The sequence below is a fragment of the Mesoplodon bidens genome, assembly GCF_964165515.1.
Source record: "Mesoplodon bidens genome assembly, chromosome: 18".
In the NCBI taxonomy this organism is placed as follows: Eukaryota; Metazoa; Chordata; class Mammalia; order Artiodactyla; family Ziphiidae; genus Mesoplodon; species Mesoplodon bidens.
The window spans coordinates 1,192,473-1,218,536 of NC_138175.1; the positions used below are offsets into that span (position 1 = coordinate 1,192,473).

At 56.9% G+C, this 26,064-nt stretch overlaps 1 protein-coding gene across 10 annotated transcripts in view; it reads left to right on the forward strand.

Annotated features, from left to right (window-relative positions):
* Window positions 1–26,064, forward strand: part of ANKRD11 (ankyrin repeat domain containing 11) — a 167,692-nt gene that overhangs the window by 123,750 nt on the left and 17,878 nt on the right. For 6 of the 10 annotated variants that reach the window (XM_081216666.1, XM_081216663.1, XM_081216661.1 and 3 more), the window contains 2 exons: window positions 12,583–12,724; window positions 18,888–19,026. In XM_081216666.1, coding sequence (XP_081072792.1) covers window positions 12,638–12,724; window positions 18,888–19,026 — 226 coding nt within the window. In that variant the 5' untranslated portion in view covers window positions 12,583–12,637. Of the gene's footprint in view, window positions 1–12,579; window positions 12,725–18,887; window positions 19,027–25,941; window positions 26,039–26,064 lie in introns of all 10 variants that reach the window. The other 4 variants (XM_081216664.1, XM_081216660.1, XM_081216662.1 and 1 more) reach the window with 2 other exon arrangements.

The following is a 26,064-nucleotide window of genomic DNA, read 5'->3' on the forward strand; positions in this document are numbered from 1 at the left end:
ACAGAGGGGCGGGGAGGAGGCCTTCTCCGGCTCGGGCGGCCGGCCAGGGCGCCCTCCTGGGCTGGCTCAGAGGCCGAGCTGCAGTCCTTCCTAAGACGCTGCGAGTGTGCACACACACCCGCGCCTGCACGTGCGGAGCCGATAACCAGCTGCGGGGCCGCCAGCCACACGGGCCATGTGCGTCCGTAAGAGCGTGTGGCCTAGCGGGCTGATGTGAACAAGCTTTTTTATTATTTATTTATTTATTTGTTTGTTTTTGCTGCACGCGGGCCTCTCACTGTTGTGGCCTCTCCCATTGCGGAGCACAGGCTCCGGACGCGCAGGCTCAGCGGCCATGGCTCACGGGCCCAGCCGCTCCGCGGCATGTGGGATCCTCCCGGACCGGGGCACGAACCTGCGTCCCCTGCATTGGCAGGCGGCCTCTCAACCACTGCGCCACCGGGGAAGCCCAACAAGCTTTTTTAACAAGCAGTTTTGGAGGAGCGGGGCCTGGGCGCCTCACGTCCTCGGTGAGGATGTGCTGTGGGGCACGCTGCAGGGCTTGGGCTGCAGGATGGGACACGTGGCGCCCCGGTCTCCTGAAGCGAGCCCCTGCTCAGAGTTGCCCGCGTGTGGGCGCTGGGCCGAGGCCGCAGGAGGGAGGGGACAGCTGGGGTCCCTCTCCTGGGTGCATCTGCGCAGCAGGAGGTTTGCGAGCACCTCGACTTCGACCTCGATGCTCTGCTTGGTGTCTCCACCCGTTTGTCCGGTTTCCTGACGGGAAGATGTCCCTTTATATGCAAAACGTTACACTTGAATGAAATCCTTTTGTCACCTGTCCTTTGGTGTTTCTGGCCACATAGACCATCCTCGGGGGACACGGAGGTGCTGAGGGTTGTGCAGAGTGGGAGGACCCCCAGGGCCACGTCAGCCACAGCCCCCTCCCTTTCCTGGGAAGGCACCTTTGTAGGCAGGGTGCCTCCAGCCTCGTGGAAGTTTGGGTTCCCACGGTGGTGGTGGCTATTATTTGAGCCCTGCGGGACGGTGCCAGGAAGTGGGGAGGGGGGAGCATTTTCACACGGGGCCTGGCTGTCCAGCCTTCAGGGGTGAGTGTGCTGTGTGCTCTTGCGTGTGTGTGTATTCAGCCAGGCTGCTTCAGGCTCTGGTGGAGGCAGTGTCCTTGGCCTGGGCCTTCACCGCCCCTCAGGATGGTGGTTCTGAGTCTTCAAGCCTCCTGGCTGCATGGTCACGTGGCCAGAAACCCATTATCGAAGTAACAATTAAGGCTTTTTCGAACCAACTGGCAGGAAATGTGTCGAGTTTCCTGTGACGTCGCCATCACTTCTTAATTTAGAAACTGATAAAAGATCTACCCACGGTGTCATCAGGCAGAGGGAAACACGTCCACGGTTGCGTTCACAGAGATGCACGGCAGAGGCAGCGTCCAGCCACCCGCCGCTGCGTGTCTGCTCCCCACCATCTGCACGTGCAGGCCTGGGGCAGACGTGGGCGATAAACCACCGAGAGGACAGTGGGCGGAGCCTGTGCCTGCCACCCCTTGTCACTGCCGCGGCTGTGGCTCTTCGCCTGAAGTGGCAGGACCTCACCCTTTGGGGGCAGGGAGGTGATGGCAGGAGGAGAGGGGGGCACACCTTGGCTCTCAGGCAGAAGCCCATAACCAGGTGTTCCTTCAGGAGAAGCATCTGGAAGTGCCCTGGAGGAACACTGGCTTCAAGGGCTCCATCCTCAGCCCCCACCTCCCCAGCCTGAGAGACTCAACCCTCACTGATAGAGCCCTGGGCAGGTGTCAGGTATCATCCTGAGCTCTTAACATGAGGAAGGTTTACTTCCATATATTATAGATAGAGAAACAGATATATCCAACCACAAGCCCAGGGCTCTTTTGTTTCTTCTTTGAAGTACTATAGTTGACTTGCCATGTTATATAAATTTCAGGTGATACAGTATTTTTGCAGATTACACTCCAATTAAATTTATTATAAGATATTGGCTATAATTTCCTGTGCCGTACAATATATCCTTGTAGCTTCTTTATTTTATACATAGTAGTTTGTGTTTCTTAATCCCCTCTCCCTATCTTTCCCCTCTCCCTTCCCCCTCCCAACTTGTAATCACTGGTTTGTTCTCTGTATCTGTGAGTCTGCTTCTTTTTTGTTATAGTCACTAGTTTGTTGTATTTTTTAGATTCCACATATAAGTGATCTCATACAGTGTGTGTTTTTGTCTGTCTGACTTATTTCACTTAGCATAATGCCCTCCAAATCCATCCATGTTGCTGCACATGGCAAAATTGCATTCTTTTTAATGACTGAGTAATACTCCATTGTGTGTATAAACACCACATCTTCTTTATCCATTCATCTATTGATGGACACTTAGGTTGCTTCCATGTCTTGGGTATTGTAAATAGTGCTGCTATGAACACTGGGGTGCATGTATCTTTTCAAATTAGAGTTTTCATTTTTTCCAGATATATACCCAGGAGTGGAATTGCTGGATCATATGGTAGCTCTATTCTTAGTTTTTTAAGGAACCTCCATACTGTCCTCCATAGTGGCTGCACCAATTTACATTCCCACCAACGGTGTAAAGAAGGTTCCCTTTTCTCCACACCATCTCCAGCGTTTGTAATTTGTAGGCTTTGGTGACGGCCATTCTGACCGGTGTGAGGAGATACCTCATTGTGGTTTTGATTTGCATTTCTCTAATAATTAGCGATGTTGAACATCTTTTCATGTGCCTGTTGGCTATCTATGTGTCTTCTTTGGAAAAATGTCTATTCAGGTCTTTTGCTCATTTTTTGATTGGGTTGGTTTGTTTTTTGATATTTAAGTGTGTGAGCTGTATCTACATGGGGTGTGTGTGTGTGTGTGTGTGCGCATATATATACACACACACACAGACACGTATGTTTTTTTTTGCCGCGCCACGAGGCTTGTGGGATCTTAGTTTCCCGACCAGGGATTGAACCCGTGCTCTCAGGAGTGAAAGCGCAGAGTCCTAACCACTGGACTGCGAGGGAGTTCATGTTTATGTATTTTGGATATTAACCTCTTTTCAGTTGTATCATTTGCAAGTGTTTTCTCCCACTCTGTAGGTTGTCTTTTTAATGGTTTCTTTTGTTATGCAAAAGCTTTTAAGTTTAATTAGATCCCCTTTATTTTGCTTTTATTTCGTTTGCCTTTAGAGACAGATCCAAAAAAAATATTGCTGTGATTTATGTGAAAGAAAGTTCTGTCTGTGTTTTCTTCCAGGAGTTTTATGGTTTGTGGTCTTATGCTTAGATCTTTTAATCCATATTTAGTTTATTTTTGTATATGGTGTGGGGAAATGTTCTAATCTTTCATCTTTTATATGTAGCTGTCCAGTTTTTCTAGCACCGTTTATTTATTTATTTATTTTTTTGCGGTACGCGGGCCTCTCACTGCTGCGGCCTCTCCCATTGCGGAACACAGGCTCCGGACGCGCAGGCTCAGAGGCCATGGCTCACGGGCCCAGCCGCCCCGCGGCATGTGGGATCCTCCCGGACCGGGGCACGAACCCGCGTCCCCTGCGTTGGCAGGCGGACTCCCAACCACTGCACCACCAGGGAAGCCCTAGCACCGTTTATTGAAGAGGCTGTCGTTTCTCCATTTATATTCTTGTCCCCTTTGTGGTAGATTAATTGACCACAGGTGCATGGGTCTCTATCCTGTTCCATTGATCTAAGTGTCTATTCTTTAAAAATCAATTAATTAGTTTATTTTTGTCTGTTGGGTCTTTGTTGCTGCGCACGGGCTTTCTGTAGTTGTGGCGAGCAGGGGCTACTCTTCATTGTTGTGCGTGGGCTTCTCATCGCAGTGGCTTCTCTTGTTGTGGAGCACTGGCTCTAGGTGCGCAGGCTTCAGTAGTTGTGGCATGCGGGCTCTAGAGCACAGGCTCAGTAGTTGTGGTGCACGTGCTTAGTTGCTCTGCAGTATGTGGGATCTTCCCAGACCAGGATTCAAACTTGTGTCCCCTGCATTGGCCGGCAGATCCTTAACCACTGCGCCACCAGGGAAGTCCCTAAGTGTCTGTTTTTGTGTCAGTACCATACTGTTTTGATTATTGGAGCTTTATAGTATGGTCTCAAGTCAGGGAGCATGATACCTCCCACTTTGTTCTTTTTTCCCTCAAGATTGCTTTGGCAATTAGGCAAGATTTGTGGTTCCATGTAAATTTTAGGATTGGATTATTTGTTTTAGTTCTGTGAAAAATGTCAGACATATTTTGACAGGGATTGCATTGAATCTGTAGATTGCTTTGGGTAATATGGCCATTTTAACAGTATTAATTTTTCCAACCCAAGAGCATGGGATATCCTTCCATTTCTTTGCATCATCTTCAAATTTCCTTTATCAGTGTTCTATAGTTTTCAGAGTATAGATCTTTCACCTCCATAGTTAAGTTTATGCCTAGGTATTGGATTGGCAAAAAAGTTTGTTCGGGTTTTTCTGTAAGATGTTATGGAAAAACCTGAATGAACTTCTTGGCCAACCCAGTATTTTATTCTCTTTGATGCAATTCAAAATGGGATTTTTTTTTTTTTGTCTTCTCTTTCTGATAGTTCATTATTAGTATATAGAAAAGCAACAGATTTGTGTCCTTAACTACTTAGGCCATTATTTCTGAAGTGTCCTGACAGCTTCTCATCATTTAGGAAAACAGTCTATTTCTGTCTTTGCCCTTAACACACCCTGGAAACATGTTCACAGAATAACTCTTCATGAGATGATGTGTGTGATGCCTCCTGATATTTTCTGTTCTGTGTTATTTCACTTTGCAACAAGTGGCTGTTGAACATGCTAAAACAATTGTGGGACTGAGTGTGGTTTTGGAAACCCCCAGGAGGTGAGCTGTGTCTGCAGGGCACGTTCCCAGAGTTGCTCTCACTCTCATGTTTCTCCTTTGATGAAATGTCTCTTCACGTCTTTTGTCCATTTTCTAATTGGATGTTTGTTGTTTACAGTTGTTTTGATTGTTGTTTATTTTTTATTCATACGAGTCCTTTGACTTGTGATTTGCAGTTTACCTTTTCATCCTGTGAACTAGGTCTTTCACTGAGCAGAAGGTTTTAATTTTGCTGAGATACAGTTGACCAGTTTTTCCCTTTGTGAATGGATGGTACTTCTGGTGTCGTGTCTAAGAACTGTTTGCCTAGCCTGAGGTCTTAAAGATTTTCTTCTTCTTTTTTTTTTCCTACAATTTGTACAGGTTTTCATACTTTTTTTTTTTTTTAGATTTATACCTGAGCACTTCATTTTTATTTGACGCACTTGTAAATGGTATTGTGTTTTATTTCTATTTCCACATGTTCTTGCTAATTCGTAGACACGTGGTGGATTTTCGTGTGTCGATCTGGTATTCTGCAACCTTGTTGAGCTCACTGTTTCCAGGAGTTTGGTAGATTCCTTGCAATTTTTTAGATAGACAGTCACATTGTTATCACATAGAAAGTGTTATTTCTTCCCTTCCAGTCTGTTTGCCTTTTATTTCCTTTCTTCCTCCTTCACTGGCCAGTGCTTCCAGTAACGTGTCCAGAAGCCGTGGTGGGAGGGCAGCCGTGTCCCATGCCTCACTGTTAGGGATGGTGCTGGCCGACGACGCTGTCCACCCTCCTGCTCACCCTGAGGGGCTCCCTGGACCCGTGTTGTGCCAAGAGTCTCCATCGTGAGCCTTGATATTTGTTAAATACTTCTTCTGCACCAGTTGTTAGGATTGTGTGATTCTTCTTCTTTGGCCTGTTAATGTGGTGGGTTGCGTGGATCGGTTTTCAAACACAGAGCCAGGTTTGCATGTTTCTGACACAAGCATAGCGGCACCGGCCTCTCTAGTTGCCTTCTCCATGTGGTGACCCTGTGGGGCCCCCTCTGGTCCCGGTGCTGGATCTTTCCCCCTTTTGTCCTGCAGCCGCCTGGTGGGTGGGTGTAGTGCCTGCCCAGGGCCACTTTTCCCATCCTGTCCCTCCCCAGGGCTGTCCTCCTCTGGGTTCTCAGTCTGCTCTTTCTCTGGCTTGTGCTTTTGTCTCCATGGAGCGGCCGTGGAGGCGTGTGGACTCGTCCCCTGCTGTGCTCTTGGTCACCAGGTTGTGGGGCTCTCGGGGTGCCGGCCTGTCCCTGTCTTCTCCTCCCATTTATTCTGCAGCTTGGTCCCTTCTCTGTAAGACATCTTTTTCCTCCTCTGTTTTAACCCCCACCCCCAACCTTCCTAGTTCACCGTTAATTGATCAGGTTTTCATTTCCATTCTGACTGCGCAGTTACAGTGGCTTGTGTGCTCTGTGCAAGGGAGGGGGGTCTCGCCACAGGCTGGGAGCCTTGAGCTGCTGCCCCATTGTGTCCAGGGAGCTGCAGTTCTGCACAGGGCATGGGGCCCCGTGAAGGGAGACCATCCTGGGACAGGGTCTGGTAACTAGCCCTCCACTTCCTGAGCGCCTGCCAGGGTGTAAGCAGGTCCATACCCCGCGTTTTAAACTTTACTATTGTGAAAGGTAACATAATATCCAAAAGTCTGCAAAATAAAAATGTACAATTTCATTCTCACAAAGAATACACGCATGTGACCTTGGTGTAGAAAACTCCAGGTCACACTCCCAGGCATGACTGCCCATCCCACCCTCCTCCAGACTTTTACAGTAGTCACTGCTTGATGTTTTTAATAGTCTTGTCAGCTGAGCGATCATCCCTCAGCACTGTTTTCAGAAACTTAGGGAAACATACAATGTAACTTTTTTTTGCCTTGACTTGTGAGATGGTTGGGTTGTTGCAGGCTCCCACAGGGGCTGCTGGCGCATGCGGTACCGGCCTGCGTCCTGCGCTGGCGTGGCCTCTGGGTGTCGCCCCAGGAGCTGTGGGCTGTTGGGCGCGCGTGCGCGGTAGGTCCTGTGGCACCGCTCGCGCTCCCATCAGGATGCGTCGTTTCCTCTGTTCTGCATCTTCGCTGATGCTCTATAGCTTATTTTGGTTTTTGTTTGCATTTTCCTGTTGGTTAAAGAAGCTGATCATTTTTTTCATCTGGATTTCCTCTTTTGTGAAAGGCCTGAGTCTCACTTCCATTTTTTTGTAGTGGACATTTTCTCTTTTCCTTCCTGATTTGTGGGAGCTGTTTATAGATGCTGGATAAGAGATTTTTGTCAGTTACGTGTGTAGAAAATACTCTTTTGTGGGAAGGTGACCTTTAATGAACAAAACTTGTTGTTTTTAAAGTGTTAGAATCTGGGCTTCCCTGGTGGCGCAGTGGTTAAGAATCCACCTACCAACGCAGGGGACACGGGTTCGAGCCCTGGTTCGGGAAGATCCCACATGCCACGGAGCAATGAAGCCCGTGAGCTACAACTACTGAGCCTGTGCTCTAGAGCCCGCGAGCCACAACTACTGAGCCCACGTGCCACAACTACTGAAGCCCGCACTCCTAGAGCCTGTGCTCTGCAACAAGAGAAGCCACCTCAATGAGAAGCCTGCGCATCACAATGAAGAGTAGCCCCCGCTCGCCACAACTAGAGAAAGCCCGCGCCCAGCAACGAAGACCCAACGCAGCCAAAAATAAGTAAATAAATAAAATTTAAAAATAAAGTGTCAGAATTTTCAGACTTTGCCGTTATGGTTAGTGTTTCCGGTTGTGCGGGCTCTTTCTTTACCTTGAGGCTGTGAAGGTGTTCTCCACCCTGTTGTCCAGCAGCCTGTTCTCTTCTGGTCTGCGGTGTCTGTACTTGGCTTCTGTGTGGGGGTGAGTGGGAATCACCTTCCTTTCTCTGCATGGACTCTGCCAGGGGCGCAGGTTGGGGGCTCCGTGGTCGGAACATGGGTCACTGTGCACATGCGCTTGGCCTGTCGGTCGGCCCTTGTCAGCATCAGGCTGTGCCAGTACTGTTCTTCAGCTTTTTAACTTTGACTTTAATTTTTTAAATTAATATTTATGCAATTTGAGGTCCTTTCCTTTTCATTTTAAGTTTATTAGCATGAGTTCTTTTTTTCTTTGTTTTTTTGGAAGGAAGATTGATTTATTTGTTTGTTTTTGGCTGCGTTGGGTCTTTGTTGCAGTGCGCGGGCTTCTCATCGCGGTGGCTTCTTGTTGTGGATCACAGGCTCTAGGCGCGTGGGCTTCAGTAGTTTGTGGCACATGGGCTGTAGAGCAGAGGCTCAGTAGTTGTGGCACGTGGGCTCAGTGGTTGTGGCTCCCGAGCTCAGTGGTTGTGGCTCGCGGGCTCTAGCGCGCAGGCTCAGCAGTTGTGGCACACGGGCTTAGTTGCTCTGAAGCATGTGGGATCTTCCCGGACCAGGGCTCGAACCCGTGTCCCCTGCGTTGGCAGGCGGATTCCTAACCACTGCACCACCAGGGAAGTTCCAAGTTCTTTCTTTTTTAAAGACCTTTTCTTTTTTTTTTCTTATGCCAATTTGGGCTTCTGTACAGGAATCATTTTATGGTTTCCCAGCCCCTGCTCCTGGTTTGCACTCATTGTTTCCTGACAGCAAGTACTTCCAGCTGGGTTCCCTCTGCCCAGGAGCCTCTGTACTGGTGCTCAGCTGCTGGGCCCTGAGTCCCTTACATACCTGGGGGTTTGCAGTGAGGACCCCACAGTAAACTTTACTGAACTTTTACTGAAAAGTAACTACCTCATAAAAGAAAACAAGTTTAGTGAGAAGAGTGGCATTGTCTCATACAGCTGTAGCTCTTTCTAATACCTGGCACCTTTACTCCGTCTGTTGCATTCTGCAGTTTTCCTTAAAGTCTGTGAAAACGATCCAGCCTCTCACAGACATGTATAGGGAACAGGAGTCTCCTGTGAGCCTCCACTTGAGGGGTGGGTTCTCCTCCGACTGGACTTGGGGGATCTGAAGACCCTGGGGGCTCCCTTGTGAAGCATTGGTCCCCTGAGGTGTGTGGGTTTCCCAAATGTGGACCGTCCATGATCACCACCAACCTGGTTTGACCCGTCTTCAGGCTGGGTGCTAGGAAGCTAATGGAAGGGATACAAGTTTCCCAGAATTCATGTGAAAGCTCAAATGTTATTGCCACAACTACTGTTAGTTTTCCTTGAAGCGATGGCCTCAGTTTGTTCATTTTTGAGAAAACACCTACCAGTCCTTAATAATCATAGCTTGTCTGAGAGAGTCTTTCAAGTAGCAGTGGTGCCCCCATGGAAACGCAGCCGGTGTGGCCACAGCCCTGCCGCAGGGGCTTTTCCAGAGCCTAGTGTGGTCCCGCCAGCCCCACCGTCCATCTGCTCAGAGCGTCAGGAGGGCAGGGAGTAGGGTTTGCAGAGCGACAGAGTGGACGACATTTGCTGCTTTATTGAGGCAGCGCTAGGGACGCCGGCTGGCTCACCGCGGCCACGTGACAGCGGGTGCTGGGCCACGCCGGCCGGAGAGGGCTTGGGGCGTCCTGGGACCCTCGGGTGACACCGGTAGGCCACAGTGTCCCTTGTGGAGCCCAGGATAGTGCTCTGGGTGCGGTCTCTGTCCCGCTGTGAGCGGGCAGGCCAGGGTGGTGGTTCCTGCTGCGGGTCGCACTCTCGGCCTCCCTCCCGGCTGCCTCCTTTGCCCCTGTGGTTGCAGCTTGCGGGCACGAGGCCGCTGGGGTAGGGGGTGGAGGGTGGGGGTGGCTGGCACAGGTCGGCAGGCGGTGGGCCCTCGTCCCGCCCCATTGCGCCTTCCCTCCTGGAGCTGCTGGGCCGGGCTCTCCCTGTCCGTGGATTTGGGGCCCACGGCGCCGTGGCCTTTTCCACTCAGGTTCCAGCTTTGATCCCCACGAGGCCAGTAAAGTTGCCTTCAGGTTCCCCCTCATGTCTTGCTTTTAGCTTGTCACTCGCAAAGGCAGGAGTTTGCTGAACGGCGGGTGTGCAGCCACCCACCTTCCTCAGGGTTAGTTTGGAAGGAGCCTCTTCCCCGAGAGATGCGCCTCTTGCCCACGGAGAGGGACTCGCAGGGCCATGCTGTGTCGGGAAGGAGGAGGGTGCCGTGGTCGGGGCAGTCGCCTGTTGCGGTGCCCGCGGGGCTGGGTGTGCCCGTGGCGCTCAGAGCGCCTTTGGGGAGGGACATGCCTCGCTGTGACAGGAGGCCTCTTGACAAGATTGTCTGTCCTGACAGCCCCTCTGAATGGACGTCTCCCCGGGCCCAGGACAGGCAGGCGGGAAGGAGAGGCTGCCCAGCGGAGGGGCGCAGGGTGGTGTAGAGCCCGAGGGACTGGGCAGCCTCAGGGAGGGTCCTGCTGGGCACGTAGGGGAGAGGCCAGAAGTGTGCCCGTGAGACTGGGACACAGCTGGGGCGGACCTGGGCCCGTCGAGCCGTCCCTCCTCCGGAGAGTGGAGACCTGGCACTCGGGGCCAGCTGCCAACACGGACGTCCTGCTGAGGCGTGGGCCTCCTCCGTCATCTGGTGGATTGCACCCAAAATGACGGCAGTGGTGAGTGTCTCCTGGTGGCAGGGATGTGCCAGAGCCCGGGTCAGAGATGTGCACGTGGGTGTAGTGTTGAAATTTCACGCCGACGACAGCAGCGGAGCAGGAGGCTCTAGAGGAGCCGCAGGGTCTGCCGGTGTTTCCAGAAGCTGGGGGTGCGCCTCGGGGGGCCGCCGTGGGTACCGAGGCCCTGGAGGAGCGGGCCCCCCTCTTGCCCCCAGCCTCTGGGCAGCTCGTGCAGGGCTTCCCAGGAAAGGCCAGAGCCGACGCAGGGCACTTGGTGACATCAGCTTTTGAGGCCTGGACCGGCCCTCCACTCACCCTCCTGGTTTGGACGCGGCAAGGTCAGGGTCCAGGACTCGTGGGTCAGCTCGGTGTCCACTGCCTGGGCTCCACAGACTCGGGGCATTCACGTCCGGGAGCGGGAGGGTCGCGCGTCCCATGGCTCCTTGGCTTGAGTTTCCATCTTGGGAGCAGGCAGTCAGGAGGTTTTTAAAACATTAGCTTCCGGATAATCTTTAAATTTCTGTGGAAACATTGCTGATGAGTTCCCAGGTAGCCCTGAGATTCAGCAGCTGTCCTGAGTCAGGCTGAGACAGCCCAGTCTAGTAGTGGAAAGCTGGAAGAGAGCTTGGCGTTCACAGTTTCAAGCACAGATAGGAGCCATCATTTCCGGCCGCAGCCGTGGGGGACGTGTGGAGGCCGAGCCCGGCCCACCTGCGTGGTGTGCCACGGAGGCGGTGTCAGGAGGTGGCGCGGTCCCTCCACTGCCTACAGTTAGATGTGTGTTGGCCAGTGAAGAACCAAGGGGACACTCTGGGAACCTTTTATCCGTTAACGTGGAAAAGGAGACAGATTCTCTGGAGGCTGGTGAAGGGCGGGTCGGAGCTGCCACTCCAGAACGCTTCTGGACAGTGTGTTTCCAAAACCACACAGAGTAGAGACTGTTTAATTCCGGGTGAGCTATTTACAAAACACCTCGTCCAACACGGCGAGGCGCCAGAGGTGTGATTCGGTCTGTGTGAACTGCTCTCTGACCCTGACTCTGAGGAGGATGCCTGCGAGGAAGGCTTTCAGGAGGACGGAGCAGACACGCTTTTCCCTGTTCCTCTGCTGAGCGCACATGCACCCTGGATGTGATGCGTGGAGCAAGCACAGGAGGACGGGGGGCGGGGAGAGCTGTCCACGTCAGGCAGGGGCGGGTCAGGGCGGGTCAGTGTGGCCACAGGCAGAGAAGAATCCACGTACAGGTGCAGAGAGCCTGGCTGTGCCGGCACGGCCGCCAGGGAAGCACCAGACTTGTCAGGAGCAGCGGACGGGGTTGAGAGGCGAGTCGGCCCGAGTCTCCGCTGGGGTCTCCATGGGGAAGGCGGTGGGCAGAGTGGACAGTTCTGCGGGCTGTGGGGTGGTCTCTGGTTACGTGGTAGCTGGGTTGCGTTCTGTTCGGGGGAGTCGCCGGCTTGTGTGTGAGAGGTAGGTGGGGTGGTGGGTGGTTTTGTGGGGGGCTCTTAGCCATTGCCAAGAAAGGGCTGGCCCTGGTGGGAAGGCGGTCTGTCCCCAGAAAGCAAACTGAAGATGCCAAAACATCATAAAATACAGAAAACATGATAACCACGGCGTGTGTCCTGGGAACTGCAGGGGCCAAGGCCTCAGGCCACGTGCAGGACTGGGCGCCAAAGCTGCCTGACCTCCTCCGGGCGTTCCCCAGCGGTGTCACTTGCCTACCTTCTGGACATTTTACTTGCGGGAGTTGGGGAGTTCGGGGTGCTGGGTGCTTTCTGAGTGACAGAGGAGCCCTCATCCTGACCTCCTGTTGGGGGTGGGGCCAGGGGGCTGTCGCGCAGGTGACGGCAGGTGGCCGAGCAGGTGGTGGGCGTGACCCCTGGCCCTCGAGGTGTGACCACCACCCTGTGCTGGGCGGGGGGGGCTGCCGCCGGGCCTTTTTAGCGCCCGACCCCCGGAGCAGGGCCCCGCGTGCACCCCAGGGTTCTGCTGTTCTCCATCGTGGAAGGTAGACGGGCCGCTGCCGGGGCTGCCTGCCGGGCCGGCGCATCAGGAGTGGCCCCTTCGGAAGGCTGCTACGTCCATGCATCGTGCATCGCCGACTGGTGGCCCCTGGGTTTCATGTGGGGTCACCGGACCTTAACCCCGTGTCCTCTGTTTTGAAGCAGACGGTTGACGATGAAGCGATGGCGGCGTGAATGAAGTCCTGGTGAGGAGGAAACGATGCCCAAGGGTGGGTGTTCTAGAACCCCACAGCAGGAAGAGCGTTCCCTGAGCAGCGACATGGTGGAGAAGCAGCCCGGGAAAAAGGTGAGCTCGTCCTCCCCCACCACTCCGCGTGGACCTCGTCCGGGCCCGGGGGAGGGCTGGGGGTGTCATTGTCGCTTGTCCCTCTGCAGTGGGCGATGTCTGTGCCGGGAGACCCTCTTCGGGTGGCAGTGGAGGAACTGCTGTGGTCTGGGTGGCTGTCCAGTGGAGGACACGTCTGGCTTTTTTTAAGGATGTTTGTTATTTGGGGGCCAAAGTGGAGCTTTAACCACTAGGTCCGTGGACAGAAATTGCTGTCTGAGAGAACCCCAGTTCGGCCCCACGGTCTGTCCCTCAGGACCATGGATGGGTTCCTGCCATATGGTTGCTGGCAGACCGAATCTGACGGTAGCCGTGCGAGTGGTCCTGACTTGAAACGCTGCTGGGTAATTGTACTCCCCGTCTGCTTGTTGCCAATGTGAATAGGAAAATGGGTTGTAAATCTGCATCATTGTGTCCTGTTAATGTGCTGGTGCCCTGGGCTCAGGGGTGTGTGCTGCGTGCTCCACAAGCTGTGACACCCAGTGTTCCCTCCAGACTGTTCTTAGAGGGACCCCCAGGCTGGTCTGCAGGAGTTACAGACTCACAGGCTTCCTGAGGGAGGGCCCACCTGCAAAGGTGGCCTTGCCTGTGCTCTGCGTGGGGTGCTGTGGCCCGTGCCCGGTCCCCCTTGATCCAGGAGGAGGAGGTTCAGAGAAGCCCTCAGTGTGGAAGCTGCATGTGGCTCGTTGCTGCCTTGTCCCGTGGTTTTACGAGCAGGTCTGGGAAGAGGCCCTGGGCTCCCTGCTCCTCCCAGGGCTGGGAAACTCTGGGAGCGCCGGTTCCCGGAATCCCAGAGGAATCCACCGAGGAGAGAGCAGGAGGCCGCGTCCAGATGCTGAATTCACAGGAAGGGTGGCAGGGGTCCATGGATCCAAAGCCCCTGGGAGCCCCGGCTCCTCTTGGGGCTCCAGACAAGCCTTCTGGTGGCAGCGAAGGGGTCGGGGTATTGCCGTCCCAGGTGGACTCCTGTGGTCCTGGTGACGCTGGGGATTGCAGAGAGGGAGATGGAGAAAAAGGCCCAAGGAGCAAGCTGTGCCTGGCCGAGGAGCCAGCCCCGCACCCCGCCCCACTCTCTGCGGGACGCCGGCTGAAGCACGCGCCACCCGCTGCGACCCCCTCCCCTCCACAGGGCAGTGCTGCCCACCCTGGGCGCTCCCGGGCATGGCTGTGTGACACGGCAGGTGTCCACGCAGGTTTTGCAGAGGAGGGACAGGTCAGGCCTTGAGAGAGAGGAGCGCCCTGACTGGGGCGGAGAGGGCAGCTGCGTTCCCCCAGACGACAGGGCCGTCTGTGCAGGAGGCCCAGGAGGTGTTCACGGAAGCCGCGGGGTGCGAGGCCTGCGCAGCGAGGCTGTGGCCGGAGCAGCGTGCACAGTGCCTTTTCTGAGCGCTGTTAGCCAGCGGTCGGGCGTGGAAGTTTAAAAAACACATGTGTGGTAGAGTGGCATCAAAGCTACAGACTCTTCAGGGATTAATTTGATGAAAGATGTGCACCCTGAAACCTGCAGAACTTTGCTGTGGGGAATTCAGGCAGATCCGAGCCGCTGGAGAGGAGCAGGGCTCGCGGGCCATGGGCGGCTCCATAGTGTTCAGACACCAGCGCTCCCCAAGCCAGTCTCATAGAGCCGTCGAGATGCGAGATGCGGGTCCAGGCCCTGAGGCCTTTCGGGGAGAAACTGATAAGCTGCTTCCAAAGTGTGTATGGAAATTCAAAGGACATGGCACAACCACAGCCACCTTGAAAAGGCAGGAGGGAGTGGGAGGCCCTCAGCCTTGGCTGTGAAGCTGCGGGGCGGTGGGGACAGGTGCACACCTGTCCTGGGGAGCAGGGTCCCCACAGGCACCCACGTGTGTGCTCAGCTGCTTGTCTACAAGACGCTGAGGCTGCTCCATTGGGAAAGGATCATCTTTTTAGCAAACGAAGGTGGGACAGTCGGATCAGCCTATCTGTGCTGTTTTTGGTGGTGATGGAGTCCTCGTTCCTCCTGGCTTCTGTCGTCCTTGGTCGTTTACAGATAAGACTCAGTTCATCATAGTCGAGGTGGGTCCAGGGCAGGTGTGTGGGGTGCGGGTAAGAGCCAGCCCTCCTCTCTCTGTACGTGTGTGTGGGAGCTGACGGAGCGTCCGTGGGGGACACTGGTTGCTGGGCCGCAGGCTGCACCTGTTTCCCCGCCCCGGCAGTTGCCAGGGTGTGCCAGGGTCTGACACGGAGGTTGAAGTGACATAGGTTGAACTTGACGTCTAGATACCCTTTTAGCATGAGGAGATAAACACACTGTGGGGTGTGTACGGTGGTCCCTGTGACGGTGCCCGGGTACTAGTGAGGGAGGCTCAGCCGTGTCTGCCCTGCTCTCTCTGGCTGAGGGTTAAAAGCTTTCTGTGAGCACTTTTAGTGGAGGAGAAATGCACATTTCCTTTCTAAAACCTGGGATCACGATGATCCAGACCAGGTTCTCGGGACACTCCCCTCCCCCGCAAGCAGCCCCCGCGGTAACACCCCGCCCCCACCCACAGGGGATGCGGACTCATGGCGGGGATCTCTGCTTCCTTCCCATGGACAGGCCCTTGCTGTTGGAAGGAGGCTCTTCCTCTGTGGCTGTGTGGTGTCCGTCGGATGGACGCTCAGGCAGCTTCTCTGCCGATTCCTGTGCTGACACATACCTGGGTTCTTTCCAGTCCGGGTGTGGTGTGAACATACATACACTGGGGGTTTTCTATGGAGGCAGCAGGTAGGGTTTAATAGTTCGTCAAAGTGACTGCACAGTTCTGCACCCCTACAGCCTGGGTCAGGTGGACCCACCCGTGCTCACACTTGGTGACATCAGTTTAATTTGCTTTTTTCTGTCGTCTACTGGTCTCCTGTACCGTCCGCTACAGGCTCTCCGTCTGTGATCCAGCTGGACTCATTTTTTGTTTTGTGCTGTAAGGGAGGGTCAGGGTTTATTTTCTTCCCTGTGGGTGTCCACATGGTCATTGTCACTGGGAAGACTGTCCTTTCCTGCTGGGTTGTATTGGAGCCCTTGTCACCAGTCAGGTGGGGCTCAGCTTCCGCTCTTTGCTCTGAACCTTTGGCCCTTGGGTCCAGGACCACCTGTTGTGACTCTATAATTGTACAATCTTGATACCTGGCAGTTTAATTTGCCCATCTTCATTGTTCTTCAGAATTGTCCTTGCTACTTTTGACCCTTTGCGTTTCCATGTACATTTTGGAAAAAGCTGGTTGATCTCCACGAAAGGCCTGCTGGGTTTTGCTTGGATTGCTTTGAACGTAAAGATGAGTTTGGGGAGATTTGCTGTGCTAACTATTGAACAGTGTCCCGTAAGTGGGCCTCCATCTTTATCAGTCTAATTTCTGTTTCCTCAGTAATGTTTGTAATTGTCCATGTAGAGGGCTTGAACACCTTTTGTAAGATTCATTCCTATGTATTTAATGTCTTTTGATATTAATATGTCATATTTCAGCATGATTTCCTAATGGTTTATAGTATATAGAAACCAATCACTTTCTGTGTGATTGAGCTTCTCATGCACTTACTAATTTGAAGAGTTTAATTATAAATTCCTCTGGATTTTTTTCCTGTGTAAAATCACAGCATCGTAAGATGAATACTCCTTGTTATCCCTCAGGAAGAAGAGGGGGGTGGGGCTGGCCCGGTCTGACCGTGGAGGAGACCGCCCCCCTGAGGCGTGCTGTTGCGGTGGGGTGCAGCCCGCCGGCATCTTCCCACAGCTGTGGAATGTTCCGTCTACGGCTGCACTGGAGTGGATACACCCATTTGCCTTCTGATGGGCGGTTGCTCTTTCTTTCTTTTACTGTTAGGAACAAAACTGTGAGTTTGTGTGGCACGTCACTCACTCCCCAGACGTTGTTAGAAGCTCTGAGTGGCCCCAGGCAGCATCCGAGGCCCACTGCTCTGCCGGTCCAGTCAGCCATTCTTGTAGGAGTACTGGTGTTGCCTCCTGGTTTTGATTTGCGTTTTCCCAACGCCGAACACCTTTCCAAACGTTAACTGGCTGTATGGATATTTTCTTCTGACAAGTGCGTGTTCAGATCTTCTCCTCATTAAAAAAAAGGTTTAAGGGCCTCCCTGGTGGCGCAGTGGTTGAGAGTCCGCCTGCCGATGCAGGGGATACGGGTTCGTGCCCCGGTCTGGGAGGATCCCATATGCCGCGGAGCGGCTGGGCCCGTGAGCCATGGCCGCTGGGCCTGCGCATCCGGAGCCTGTGCTCCGCAACGGGAGAGGCCACAAGAGTGAGAGGCCCGCATACCGCAAAAAGAAAAAAAAAAAAAAAAAAAAAAAAAAAAAAAGGTTTAGTTTTTCAGTAGATGTGGTGAGTATAGGCAGGCATTCCTGCCTTGAACCCCCCCTCAGGGGCAGCACCCTGTCTTCTGCACCAAACCTGTGTCGGTGGGGACGTCCCTCCCCAGTGTGCCGGGAGTTGGCCTCAGGACCTCAGGCCTTTCCTGCAGCTGTGGAGATGATCATAATTTTCCATCCTTTTTTTTTTAAAAAGCATTTTAAAAGTATTTATTTATTTGGCTGTGCCGGCTCTTAGTTGCAGCATGCAGGATCTTTAGTTGCGGCATGCGAACTCTTAGTTGCGGCACGTGGGATCTAGTTCCCTGACCAAGCATCGAACCTGGGCCCCCTGCATTGGGAGCGTGGAGTCTTAGCCACTGGACCACCAGGGAAGTCCCCGTCCTTTATTTCCTTAGTGTGGTGAATTACGTTGATTTTTTATTTCTTGCATTTCTGAATACGTTGTTACTGTGATTTGTGTTGTCTTTTTCTGTGTCTGTCGATCAGATTAACCAACTGGGCCAGGAGTTTTTTTGGTGGCAAGTTGCTTCTTACAGCTTGGGGCTTTCACTGGTGGGTGCTGTTCTCCTGGCAGGGGCGGCGGGGTGGGGGAGGTGCATGCAGGTGGTGACAAGCGGGCCTGTGTCCTGGTGCCCCTGGCACCGGCTCGGCCGAGGCTCGGGCTCTGCCTGCTGGTCCCTCTTCGCGATCCAGGTGCCCTCTGAGCTGGCGGTGTGTTGTGGCGGGGTCCCCCTGGTCACCCAAGGGTGTCTCGTTGCCTGCTGAGACTGGAGGGCACGGCGTGGCAGTCAAGCGGAGGACTCTCAGGGCCCCGGGAGACAGGACTCGAGCCACTCAGGGTTGGGCGTCCCCTCCCAGGAGCACCCGACGCCCCAGTGCCGTGAGGGCTGCTGTGAGGGCCGTGTGTTTGCCTCCGCCTCCCTGGGGTGGATTCCAGAAAGCAAGCCTGCCTCTGGAGAAGGGGCCGCCTGGCAGTAGCAGTGCCGTCCTCCATGTCAGCAACGCAAATTGGCTGGCCCGTGCAGTGCGCTGCGGGCAGAGGAGCCGGGGCGCTGGTTAGCCTGAGGCTCTGCTGAGCGCCCCCACCCCACCCTCAGGGCTCTGCGTGGTGCCCTTTCTGGGTGGGGCGTGTCACATCCTGAGCCCCCCACCCCGCAAAGGTGGCGCTTCCCCCGGTTCTGCAGACGGTGGCAGGCGAGGCAGACGCCCGGCCGGACCTCCCAGGTTGAGGCTGGAGTTCGGGCTCCTGGGTCCTTACAGGTCAGCAGGGCCGGGAGCGATGGCCACACCCGGCCGCCCTCCAGCCAGCTCCTGCTCTGGGCCGGGCTGCCCGCACTGGGCTCTGCTCTGGGGCTGCTGCGGCTGCAGGATCCGTCCCAAAGACGGCCCCGCAGCGTCACAGGCCTGTGGTGGCCAGAGGTGGCTCAGGCACAGGGCAGGTGAGGGACGACACGCTGGAGGGGAGCCGGCGTCTCAGGGCAGACCTACTCTCCCGTTCGGTGCGAGGCCGGGCCCCTTCGTTCACCGTCACGGGGAGAGTTTCCAGTGGAGGGCGGGCTCCGTCTGTCAGTGGGCCCCTCTGAAGGTGCGTTTTCCCTGTTACTGAGTCCCTCTCTGGGAACACGAGGCAGGAGGCAGCGAGGGGGCAGGGCCGTGGGTGCCTCTGAGCTGGTGGTGGGCAGGGGGGGTGTCCACTGCGCAAATAAGAGACCTGCTTTCCTGGCACGTGAAGTCCTGGTAGACCTGAGGACTTTGAGAGTCTAACTTGGGGCCAACGTCTGAAAGCGTCCCTCTCTTTTCCAGGATAAAGATAAAGTTTCTCTAACCAAGACCCCAAAGCTGGAGCGCAGCGATGGCGGGAAGGAGGTGAGAGAGCGAGCGACCAAGCGGAAGCTGCCGTTCACCGTGGGCGCCAATGGAGAGCAGAAGGACTCGGACACAGGTACCCGCCCCGCCCCGCACCCCAGGCCTGCCGCGCAGACCCGGGCCGGGTGACTCAGAGCCGCCAGGGAAGATTCCCGGGCAGAGAATTCCCGCAAGCGTGCAGAGCAGCCGTGTTCCCCCAGCCCAGCTGCCCAGGGGCCTCCCGTGCGTGTGACCACGGGCTCCTCTCCTTCACGGAGAGCCTCTGGAGAGCTTTACACGGAGGATAAACAAGTGTCCCCTCAGGGCTACAGAAGCACATAAATTAAACTCGGTTGTTTGAAACGGAGGCCAAAGGGAGCTGTGAGAACGAGCAGGAGGCGTGCAGTCCCCCTGCGCGTGCACTGCGGTGTGCCGGTCACCACCGCGTGGTGTGCGCACTTGCACGTGGGTTCCACCTGAGCTGCCTGCAGGGACACATGCTGGGTCCAGGCAAGGACCCGGCCCCTTTGCCAGCCGGCTCACACTCCTCCTCTTGGTCCTGGTGTCCTGGGCCTTCCCCGCCTGCCGGTCACCTGACGGCAGACCCCCCTAAGCCAGGGGCAGGTGTGGGGTGGACCCGCAGAGCAGCGAGGGGGCCTGGGTCCCCCAGGATGCAGCCACGGGGGAAGGAGCAGCGGTCCTGCCAGGATCGGGTGGAGGGCGGGGGCTTCGCTGCACGTGAGGGTTTGTGTCAGGTCTCAGGAAAATGGCAGGTACGGGAATGAGATAAATGTGAGAGAATTGGGAGAAATGGCAGGGGGAGCAGCCTGGAGTGAACGTCTTCACTCACAACGCCTCCTGCACGGGGCGCCCCCAAGGCGGGGGCGCCCCAGGCCCGCAGCCACTGAGCAGAGGCCTGGGGTAGTTGCAGGCTGGTGAAGCAGGTTGGCGGGGTTGGTGGTGCCGGCTGGGATATGACTGGGGTCCGGGGCAGGCAGCTCAACCTCCACAGGGTCCTTCGCAAGGGGAGGGGGTGGGCCAGGGAGGAGGGCAGAGGAGATGGGAGTCCTCCCAGGGACCCTGTGCCTCGGGCTCTGGGTGCAGAAGAGACAGGCCAAGCTCAGGCTTGGGTGCCCGAGCCAGTTCTGGTACTGGAGGGTGTGGCATCGCTGTTTGGTTGCGGGCTTCCTGGATGCTGGGGGTCTGCAGGTCAGTGTCCTCCTCTGGGATGTTCCTGCCCGCTCCTGGGAGGACTGCTGCCTGAGCACAGGCGGGCGGGGCGTCCTCGTGCGTGTCTGCGGTCTGCTGGCCGTGAAGGCGGCCTCCAGCAGGCCTGGGGGACAGTTGGCATCTCAGCACGAGGCTCCAGGCAGGTGGGAAACTGAAGAATGTTTTGCAAGTGGATTTTTCCAGGCAGGGACAGAGTCTGAATACATGGAAAGTGCAGCATTTGTCCTCTTCCTGTTTATTGTTTATCCCTCGGGGGCCGGTTTTACTGTACCATTGACCTTGAACAGCACGGGTGTGAGCTGCGTGGCTCCGCTTATGTGCCGGTGTTTGCAGTAGCGCACAGTGTGGGAGGAGGGGAGCCTTCGACGGGGCGACCGTGTCCTGCCCACGCCCCCCCGCCCCCGGGGTTCAGGGGCCGACCGTGCAGCCTTCTTGCACATCTGCTTTGGTCATGTGGCAGAACCGGTCTCCAGTAACTGGGAGCGTCTCATCCTTCGGGCCAGGACTGGGCACCTCGCCTGCAGCCCTGGTCACTGACCCCTCCCTGCCCTTCCTGGTGAGCGGCCGCCTGGCCGGGCGGAGTGAAGCTCTTCCTCTGAGAGGCCATGCTTCCACCAGGTGCCGCCTGCCCGCCCGCCCCAGGGCAGATGGGGAGGCTCTTGTACAGAAGTGCCAACTCAGGTGAGCACCGAGCTAGGGAGGCTGAAGGTCCCTGTGTTCCCACGTCCCCTCCCTCCCTGCCTGCTGGCTCCTGCCGTGTCCCTCCAGCGCCCCCTGCTGGGCAGATGCAGCCTGGCGCTCACACGACGGTTCCAAGTGGCCAGTAGTTTCTCCGGCTGTGCTCCCTGAGAGGGGGAGGCTGGTGAGCATCCCCCAGAGACCCCTGGGCTCCCTAGGAGCATCCTCCTGTTTCCTGGTCCCCAGGAGGCCCGCAGCGCTTAGTCAGGGCTGGGGCGTCCTCCCTGGAGCTCAGGCCACCAGCGGGCGGGCGCCTGTGGGCAGGGAGAGGGGGCCCTCCTGCCCGGTGCCAGTCTTGGTGGGACCAGGACCTGCTTCAAATTATACTCTGCTGTCTGCTTCTTACGTGTTTAATTTCCCCGCAACATAAATGTACACACACCTACTGCCGAGGTCCGTGTGGATGAAGCCCTGCAGGCTTCTTGCTCAGTCTGACAGCAGCCCTCCCGCCTCCCACCTGGGGCCCCCAGGGCCCTTCAGAGAGGGGCCTGTTCTCAGCTCCCAACGTTTCTTTGCTTCTGCTTTGTGCTGGCTCTGCAGTGAGGATATGTGAGCAGCTCACCCGTCTAGGGCTGGGATTTGGGGATGGAGGCGGTGGGCACGCAGCTTCCCTGGTGGGCAGGGCCTGTCGGGACTCCTGCTCAAGGCTGCCCTGTGTGCAGGGATTCACTGGCGCTGGGCTCTGAGCACACACCCTGCCAAGTGCTGGAGGCCACGTGGGTGACTATGCAGGGGCTTGGCCACCTGCCAGGCGTGACACACTGTGAGTCGCTGGTTGGGAGGGCACATGCCACCCACACTGTGGCCCTGGAGCTCTCGGGACCCCAGAGCGGGCAGGACTGGTGTAGGACGCTGGCCACCTCCATCCCAGGCCAAGTCGGGAGGCCGTGGCTGGGCCCACTTCTCTCTGGTCTGGGTCAGGGTGGCTGCTCCACCAGATGAACTCCCGGGTGTGGGTGTGGGGAGCTCGAGGGGTGGTCGGAGGCCCCCAGGCAGGCTGGGACCAGCGGGATGAATGGTGCTGTTCGTGCGTTGCTGGCGGTCTAGATTATGATTTACTGGCTTTGATTTACTGCTGTAGTGAAAGTTGGGGTCAGTGGTTGGGAACCCCTGTTGTCCAGGCCCTTTATGCCAACCTCACCTCCGTAGATTCTGGCCTCCTGATCACGGTCACCTGTGGGACGGCTCTGTGGTCGCCCTTACCTGGAGCTGGAGCAGCCACTGCGGGGGGAGTGACATGGCGGGGGGGGGGTCCAGCCTGTCCCTCTCAGGCCAGGGACTTGCTGAAGGCCACACAGACCGCTCTTTCTTTAAATGATCAACGCTGGAAATTTTTTTAAAAAGGAAAAGGAGGAGAAACGGAGCAGGAAACCAGAAGTGAAGTCGGTTGTCACCACAGCCTGAATGATGGTGCCCATGTGGGTCCAGTGGTGCTTGGAGGGTCGGAGTGTAATGCGGGGAGGACCCCGTGCAGCCCGTCACCTGACGGGGTATCTATCACACGTGCACTGTGCCTGGGCCGGCTTCTTGGTCAGAAGCCTGTGTTTGTGACTGATCGTGGAGGGCAGGCCCTGTGTGGTGTGGAAGGTGTGCTCTGAGGCCAAGGGACGGGACGCGCTTGGGACAGCAGGTCCCAGTGCTGACCACCCACCTCCCATCAGCCTGCCGTGGGCCGAGCCCTGCAACTTCATGGGAGACCAAGGACCTCCTCCGCCCTGTCCCCACCACAGGGCGGAGCCCTGACGATGCTGACATCTGAGGAGAGTCATAGATTTCCCACTTTCGGCAACGTGGTATTATGCCCTGGCTGTCAGCCACGGGGCTTCTGGTGGCAGTGGACGGGCTGAGGGCAGCCGTGCCCGCCAACACCTCCGGCTGGAAGATGCCGTCCTCCAGCCTCGGGGCCGAGAGGGCTCCCCAGGCTCACGCCGTCCTGCCCCCGTGGGGCTGGCCCTCCCTGGGTCTCTGTGCGCCTTCCTAGGCCCCAGAGCGGAGACGAGGATTGGACCCAGAGATGGCCGCGGCGGGAGGGAGACATCCGAGCAGACACAGAACAGCGTCCAGAAGATCGGGCAGGGTTTTCACAACGTAAAACAAGAGCATAAGGCAGCAGAAATGACTGCTGAAACGAAGCATTCAGGGGCCGGGTTCTAGCGCTTACCGGGTCCACCAAGCGGGATGAGCGAGCTGGAAGCTGCTGAACCTAAAGACGCCGCCTTGGCTGAGGCACAGGAGGAAGCAGGAGAGTTGCCGACCGGGGTCCAGGAGGAGCACACGGGGCCGCCGGTGTCTGTGCAGGGTGCAGGCTCCACGCAGAGCGTCGTGTGGAACCACGGGACCGCCCAAGGGATCACAGAAGGCGGCCGGGAGGGTGTCTGCAGACCACGTCCCGGAAGCCAGAGGAGACCTTCTCCCAGAAGCTCACTCTGTGTCTTTGCTGCCAGGATTCGCCGTGACTCGGGGAAGTTCTCCACTGGATGCCGTCAGTTTTGCTGGGGAGTGGACTCTGGATGCTGGGTCCTGAAACAGAGGCCCTCAGGGCTGCACCCACCGCAGGCCCAGCCCCAGCAGAGGCCACGGGGGCTGTGGGAGGAGAGCAGAGGCGTGTTCCCGGGGCGACAGGAACGGCATTTAGGGGGAAACCCAGGGATGGCCTGGGGGCTGGGGACCCTTGCATCTGCTAGCTGGGTGACCGTGTCCCAGGAAGAGATGATAAACGTGGCCCCGATTTCACAGAGGACCAGCGAGGTGACCAAGCACGAGAATCAAGGCGCCGTGGACATACAGGCCGAGTCACACGGCTGTGCTTTGCTTTCCTCATGGTGAGGGACTGTCCAGGCTCATGAGACTGCCTTCCCCCCATTACCCTGGGAAGACGGCATGGCTGGCATCCCCCGGCAACGAGGGGGCAGGGTGTGCTCCAGCCCCTGCGCCTCCACAACACCGTTTGGCCTCACTCGCCACTCACACGGACCTGCCAGTTTTCTAGTCTACAACTTGACACATGCTGCCTGGGCTTCGTGTAACTTCTGTTCTTCCAGTTGGAAGTGAGAAACAAAACCTTCGCAGAGCACGGAGGGAGCTGGGCCATTGCCCGGGCACCTCCTCTGCCGTGTCCCCATGCCTGCGCTAGCCGGTGGGGCCGTTGCCCACCTCAGGGCAGGGCAAGAAGGAGGTTCTGCAGGTCTCACCTGGGTTGACCCCTGTGTTGGCCTTTGCCGACAGGACACAGTGGCTGGGCAGGAGGGCCCTTCTGCAGCACCAGCACCCTGGCCTCCGCTCCTCTGTGGCCAGGGTTTCGTGGGCGCCCGCTCCACCCATGACTCCCAGCCCGGCCAGACGTGGGCTCTCCAGATCCCGGCAGCCGCGGCACCTGTAGAAAAGTACACTCCACCACCGAGCAGTTGGCATCTCAGGAGTTGGGATTACATTTGGGGTTTTTTCCTGGGTTAAGCCTGGGGAGACCAGAGGGTTAGTCTGTTCTCCTCCACGTATGGGGTGAGCAGGGCCCCTGGGCAGGTGTGGACTCGTGCTGGGGTTGCCTGAGCCTTACAGCTCTCCCAGCCCCTTCCTGAGACCACAGGCCAGTGCCACAGGGCCCAGCTCTGCCGCTGGCATCAGAGTCTCTGGGTAGAAGTTGCCTCTTCGCTGCCACTCAACAGCAGCGCAGCCAAGACCCTCAAGGCACCTCCCTGGCCCTGGGCGTCCACTTCCTGCACGGTCACTTGAAGACAGAGGTGGCTGTGGCCCTCTGCCGGGTTCCTCCGGCATCTTAAATCACGGGAGCGTCTGTCCTGAAGACCCCATGCACCGCGGAGAGGGGGGCTGGTCTGCTTGCTTCCACCCCTGAGGTAGACCCAGTGTACTCAGCAGATGCCACCCACAGCCCGGTGGGAGGCCGCGGGGTCATGCGCTTCGCTGAGGTTCTTCTTCCGTCCTCTGGGGGCTTTGTGTCTCCACCGCCCCTGGGCAGGGGTGAGTGGGGAGCCCCTGGGAGGCCAGACACCCCAATTGTCTGAGGCCAGGCTGTGCTTCCCGGGAGGTTGGGCAGAGCAGGGCCCGCCGGCAGGGCCACATGGCCTCCCCCTGCCCCGACGCCCAGACCCGTCCACGTGGCGCTCAGCTGTGGGAGAGCTTCTGAGACAGGCCCCTGCCCAGGTCCGGCCACTGCCCCAGCGTGGCTTTGTTTCTCGGGGCTCCTTGAAGCTGCTGGGTGCCGGCTGTGCCCTGTGCAGAGGCCTCCTCGAAGAGCCGGGGCCATGTGCCGCCATTTCCTCACTGCTTTTGCCGGGTCGTGGGGGAATTCGGGGCGGGGGCAAAGACGAGCAGGGTCCTTCGTCACCCCTGAGGAGCGTCCTTTCTGAATTTCCTCCTTGCTTGGGCCTATGCCTCGTGCGTAGGTTAAAAACCAGTTGTTGCTGGCGGGGTGGCCTGTGGTGCTTGGGGGTTATCACCTAAGATGCACAGGTCACCACTGTCAGCAGATCACAACTTTAGTTTTTAAACAGGCAGTTTAAGGTACTTTTTAAGGAAATAACAGTTTACAGAAAACGCTTTGTAAGAAAATGGACAGCGTGACGCGCTTGTGGGGCCCGAGGTGGGAGCAGCCCAGGGGTGTAGCTGTGGGAGTGGAGAGGCCGCCCCAGCGCCGGGACACGGAGGGCCCCTCGGAGCCCCGGGCCCCGTGGCGACCCAGCTGCCCTCCCCGTGGTCCGCACCCGTGACCTAGGCACCCCCCCATCCCCGGGCTCCCCAGGACGCACAGGGCAGCCGGGGAGGGGTCTGAGGCTCGACGGAGCCCCCGTTCCTGTGAGCAGGAGGGTGAGTGTGGAGCACAGTGAGCTCTTGGCTCCTGATGGTGGAATCGGGGTGTCTTTCCTCTCCGTCCCCCCGCCCCTGTGAAAGGAACGGCGCAGCGTCTCTGCCTGAGGCCGGCAGGGTGTTAGGTGAGGGCCCAGAGGAGCACAGTACGCCGGTCGTGCGGAGGCTGAGGGGCGCCGGGCCGGCCCCGTATCTCGTTAGTGCTCTGTGTTGATGCCTTTAGATGCCTCCAGCTCAGTCCACGCCGTGGTACTGCAAGGCTGGTTCGCTCCTCGAAGCGCCATGGCATGAGATGGAGGCTCCTAGAAGCAAGAAGAAAGGTACAGTACCGCCCAGTCAGCCTTGA